General features: G+C 35.4%; 1 protein-coding gene across 1 annotated transcript; it reads left to right on the top strand.

Moving 5' to 3' along the window:
- Positions 1-536: 536 nt before the first annotated feature.
- Positions 537-1,180, top strand: LOC309871652 (uncharacterized protein). Its single transcript, XM_082744899.1, has one exon. The coding sequence runs from the start codon at positions 589-591 to the stop codon at positions 859-861; it is 273 nt and encodes a 90-aa protein (XP_082601025.1). The 5' UTR covers positions 537-588; the 3' UTR covers positions 862-1,180.
- Positions 1,181-6,000: the final 4,820 nt, after the last annotated feature.

Below are 6,000 nucleotides of genomic sequence, written 5' to 3'. Positions count from 1 at the left end.
AGTAACATAAAGATTTTGTGTCCTCACCCCTCTGATGGTTAGGACAGAGCTGAATGAGATACAGAGGGTCTCCCAAATTACCTTTCTACTGTATTTTAATCTTTATTCTATATTTTAATCTCATCACTGTTACACAAGGCACACAACATTATTTGACTGTGGGCTGGAACTAGAGTTAAAACTATACTATGGAGGGCAGTGTAATTTGGGGAGGTCAAAGAGAAAAAAGAATTATGATCAAAAGCAAGTCAGTTGAAACCATTGAAAATGTCCCCTGCATTATATGGTATCTGGTTATAGAATATTAAAGTGAAGGTTTGTTATGAAAGATAGCTTTGTGTGACTCCACCATCTTATTAAAGGTCTTCAATTGGTTGAAGCAAGCCTCCTTAATGCCTTCAGGCATTAGACTCTGGCCTTAAAACAACACGCTAATTAGATGAGTCATAAAAATAGCCACTAACATGAGCACATGTGGTGGGGCCCCCTCATTCTGAGGCATATAAAAGGCCCTCTGCAAGGAGAAATCCACAGTGAAGTAACACTTCTCTCTTTCTTTACCCAAGCACAACCTCAACAACCAACACCATGTGTGGCAGCTACTATGGAGGCTGTGGCTACGGACGCTGTGGCTATGGAGGCTGTGGCTATGGAGGCTATGGCTATGGAGGCTGTGGCTACGGAGGCTATGGCTACGGAGGCTGTGGCTACGGAGGTCTGGGCTGTGGCTATGGCTCCAGCTATGGCTGTGGCTTCCGCACCCTGGGCTGTGGCTCTGGCTGTGGCTACGGATATCGCTCCAACTCTCTCTGTGGCTATGGATGTGGCTCTGGCTACGGCTCCGGCTTTGGCTGCTACTAATTGAGGTCACCATGGGAGACTCTCACCCTCCACACCTGGACATGGGATTCACCAGTTCTGAGACCCACAGCTTCTGAGCCTTTTCCCTTGGGTGATGATATCCTGCACGACAGAAATCTAGCATGGTCTGTTGTTGCCTACAACCCAACCTACAGATACCCTGACTTTATGCAGGAAGTGGGAGATGGTGAAATTCACCTGTGACCCCCACAGTTCTGCTTTCGTCAGGATGATGGTGTCAGAGCAACTGCCTTGATGATATTCATGCTGGAGCCTGTTTCTGTGTTGACCCAATAAACTTGTTCAATCCAAACAGCAACCCTGGTTCTATGTCAGTTGTTTGATGTCCCAAGTGTCTTACTGAAATTTGGGGGTTTCAGTTTATAAGAAAGTTAACAATGATCTCCTTAGGGAGCTAGTTCCTTAATATTTCTAGGTCAGCTTCTTGACCAATTCCTTTGTCAGTTGTCTTAGGAAGGGAATTTATTTTTGGTAAACTTCAGTTTTCTCCTCTGGTACTGAGGGAACAATATTTGATATGTTGGGTAATTCTTAAAACCAAATGCAATATTATTTTATGAATTAGAAACTAAGGTTTGTGAGGTCTATGGTAAATAATTAAGAAAAATATTAAACTCCCCAATTTTATATTCATGTATCTCTTAAAACAAATGGATGTTGTAATATTCTTCTCTACTTCTAATCTTTAAAAAAAAATTTTTAATGAAAGAAACAACTGAAGGAATATAGGTAGTAGACTGTAAAACCATTTGATATGTATGGTGGGCCATAATAACTAGATAAAAATAGCATTTCACAAAAAAATTCAGATCTCACAATGCAGTGACCAAGGTGTTTGCCTGGTGTTTGGGCTCATCTTGGTCTCAACTGAGAAAGGGATGCCTTCAAGCTCACATACTTAGCAGAATTCAGTTCCATATATTTACGTGAGAAGCTCAACATTGACTGTCACATAGAGGCCTTTGCAGGGTATCTGCTGGAGACTATCTCAGCTCCAAAAGCTGCTCATAGCCCCTTGACATGTGGATTCCCATATGCAGTTGCTAGCTTTGTCAAAGCCAGGCAAGAAGGTGAGAGGTACTCCAAAAAGAAAGATGCTACAATTCCATACAATTTTATGCAATATAATCACATAGATGTGATGATATATATTTTACTATCCTTGTTATATTTTATTTATTAGAGGTGAATTACAAGTTTTGCTCACACTCAAGAGGAGGAGATCATACAAGGCATTGACATCAAGAGGCAGAAATCATAATTGTCTGTCCAATTCTATACATCCTTGCTAGTAGGATATAGGAAGTTTGCCTTCACCTGTGATGCTCTGGAACCATTTATAGCACACCCATAATATTTTGTCTCTAAGTAGAATTTCATGGAGAAAAATATCTGGACCTGGAATTTTTTGTGGGTCATTTGCTTAATTTTTTTGTTTGTTCTACAAAAACTAATCTCTTCATAATTTCTAAATGTAATGGTATTGGTTTTGGTAATCTGTATTTCCCTATGTCCATAAAAATCAGCAAATAAAGTTTCCCAATTTTAAAACTTCTTGTTTCCATATTTATTTCTTTGTTGCTATTTATTTTGTATATGCCTTCTCCCTTTGATCCTTGATGAAATTAGCAAGTAATTTAGAAATGTTAATATATTCAAATAATAGAATTTTGAGCTATTTAATTTTTTGTTGTTGTTTTTTCTCCACTTCATTAATTTCTGCTTATTTGCTTACTCTTACTTATTAATGCTCTGGTTTCTCTTCAGATCATATTAATCTAACACCTTTTACTCTTACTTATTTAAAGTTTTTCCTTGTACTTTCTTTGGTTTACTTATTCTTTATGAAATTTATCTTAACTGGGATGTCAAGTTATTTATGCTATTTCTTTCATTTTCACTGACAGAAGTGCTTAGTACTATGATTTTTTCCCTAATTACTGCTTAAAACTTTTTCAGTCTCTTAACTATTACTTTTGTTACTGTTATTTATTTTTTAATGTTATAGCCTGAGGTTCCTAGGTGGCTCAGTCAGTTGAGCATTCAACTCTTGGTTTCACCTCAGGTCATGATCTCAGCATCAGGAGATCAAGCCTGCCTCAGGCTCCATGCTCAGTGGGGAGTCTGCTGGAGATTCTTTCTCTTCCTTTACCTCTGCCCCTCCCCCTGTGCATGTGTTCTCTCTCTCTCTCTCTGTCTCAAATAAATAAATCTTTTTTTAAAAATGAAATACTACAACTTCGTATTATATTTTCTTTTTCACTTGAGAGTTGTTTAACCAAAGATTTACTTTCCAGGTGAAGGGAATTTTCTGTTCTTTGTTTTCATAAACAATTTTTATCTTTATTGGATAGAAATCAGAGAGTGTTTGTGCAGTATTTTTACTTCAGAAGTTTGCTAATTTCTTTCTTTGTGATTTAATATATGATTATTTTTTGTGTATTTTCAGTAGAAGCTTGAGAAGGTTTATCCTCTACTATCAGTGTAGAGGTGGATATATATCCATAATATCTACCTTTTATTAATTATATTGCTTCAGTGTTTTCTCTGCTTACTTATTTTTTCTACTTGATCCTGTTTTGTGAGAGTGGTATCTTAAAGTCTTCCATTTTTAGTGTGCTTCCATCTACATCTCCTTGATAGGTAGATGATATAGATAAAGTTAGAGATTGACATATGTATTCTTCATAAGAACAGTTTCTGTGTTCTGGGTATGAAAATAAAATACTAAACAAAAAAAAAAAGAAAGAAAGAAAAAGAGAAAAGAAAATACAAATGTAATATATCTCTGCTCCGTATGACTCCTGGCAGAAAAAAGATTAGGGTTCAAGTACCAAAGTTTCTGCCATTTTCTTAAGTTACACGTAAGAATGTGATATAAGGGGACCTGGGTGACTCTGACAGTTAAGCGGCTGCCTTCAGCTCAGGTCATGACCCCAGGGTCCTAGGATCGAGCGCCACATTGAGCCCCACGTTGGACTCCCAGCTCAGCGGGAAACCTGCTTCTCCCACTCACCCTGCTTGTGTTCCCTCTCTCGCTGTGTCTCTCTCTGTCAAATAAATAAGTAAAATCTTTTAAAAAATTAAAAAATTAAAAATAAAAGAATGTGATATAAATATTTAATAGAGTTTTCCAGTGAAGACACTTGGCCTCAGAATTTTTTTTTAGGAAAAGTGTTTTTAATACCTTTACTTTATTAGATATAGTGCTACTCAGATGGGAGTCAATTTTAGTAATTTGTATATTTAAAGGAAATTTTCCATTTCATCTGTACTGTGGAATTTATTGGCATAACAACCTTTGTAATAATGGCATCCTTTTTGATGACTGTCGAGTCTTAAAAGACATTAACTCTTTTATTCTTCTTATTGGTAATTTGTATTCCCTCTCTTACATTCTTGACCAATCTCTCTGGAATTTATCTATTTGGTTGATTTGTTCAAAGTACCAACTTTGGATATTATCCATATTCCTTTCTTCTTAAGTTTTTATTTAAATTCCAGTTAGTTAATATAGAGTGTATCATTAGTTTCAGGTGTACAATATAGTGATTCAACTCTTCCATACAACACGCAGAATTCATCACAACAAGTGTACTCCCTAATCTCCATCTCTTATTTCACCCATCTCTTCACCCACTTTCAGCAATTGTGTTATTAGGTATTTATCCAAAGAATACAAAAATATTAATTCAGAGGGTTACATGCACCTTTATGTTTATAGCAACATTACTTCTAATAACTAAATTATGGAAACAACCCAAGTATACATTGACTGATGAATGGGTAAAAGAAGATGAATGAATAAAGAAGATATATATATATATATATATATATATATATATATATATATATATAATGAAATGTTACTCAACCATAAAAAAGAATGAAATCTTGCCCTTTGCAGTGACATGGATGGAGCTAGAGAGGATTGATAATGCTAAGCAAAGTAAGTCAAAGGAGGAAAAATACCATATTATTAATTTTCATTATAGTTTGTTCATTTTCCATTAAATTGATTACATTCCTGTCTTTATTTTTCTATCATCCTTCTTACTATATATTTAATCTTTCCTTCATTTCTAGCTTTTTAAGGTAGCTTAGCTCACTGATCTTTAACATGTTCTTTTTTCTAACATAAATAGTTAAAGCTATAAATTTCCTTCTGATCACTTCTTCAGTGGTAAGTCATACATTTGCAATGTTGTATTTCTTTTTTAATCAATTCAAAGTATCTTCTAACTTCCCATGTGGTTTCTTTTTTCATCTATATGTTTTTTAATTGGCGTTGTTTCCTGATCTAGGAAGTCCATGTCCTCATATCTGAGACTCTCCCATCTCCAATAAGAGACCTCTTGGCAGTGAAGGAGGTAGGTGGGGAATCCCACCATGCACTATTACACCAGAAGATACACAGCAAATGGGCTGGCCAAACTCCTCCCGCAATTCAGGTAGCAATGGCAGGGACCAGTGGGACAGTGAGTGGTGCAGGTTAAACCAAACAGACCAAAATAATACAATAACTCTGAAAATTATGAATCATAATCCATAAGACCCATGTGGTAAGGCCAAGCAGGGTGACTACGTGCTTTTGAAAAAAAAAATTTTAATGAGATCAAGATGCTTCAAATACACAAAATTACTATCATAGCCCTCATACCAAAAAACAAGAAAATTATAACTGAATGAGAAAAGATAATTAGCTGACCCTAACCCTAATCACGTTTTCCATTCACATGATACAAATTTTAAAGTAACTGTCATAAAAATGTTTCTGCGATCAAGTGTGTAAACCTGGCAATTTATAGACTTGTACCCCTGGGGCTAATAATACATTGTATGTTAATACAATGTAATAAAATGTTAAAAATTTTAAAAAATGTTTCAACAATCAAATTCTCTTGAAACAAATGACTTGGAAGTAAAAGACTGGAAATACATATACATATTATGCAAATAGCAACTATTAAGAAAGCTGGAGTAGCTATAACAGTATCAGAATAAATATATTTTAAAAACAAAAACACTTCATAGAAATAAAGGTGAACATTTTGTGATGATAAGTAGGGTAATCTTTCAGGAAGATATAAGGTATGTACTGGTGTTAAATACACTTGG

The sequence above is a fragment of the Mustela nivalis genome, assembly GCF_964662115.1.
Source record: "Mustela nivalis genome assembly, chromosome: 1".
In the NCBI taxonomy this organism is placed as follows: domain Eukaryota; kingdom Metazoa; phylum Chordata; class Mammalia; order Carnivora; family Mustelidae; genus Mustela; species Mustela nivalis.
The sequence above is the reverse complement of the archived record's forward strand: the minus strand, read 5'-3'. Positions and strand labels throughout refer to the sequence as shown.

What these genes read in the sequence shown, in the direction of transcription:
- LOC309871652 (XM_082744899.1), top strand. Translation starts at nt 589, where the DNA reads ATGTGTGGCAGCTACTATGGAGGCTGTGGCTACGGACGCTGTGGCTAT.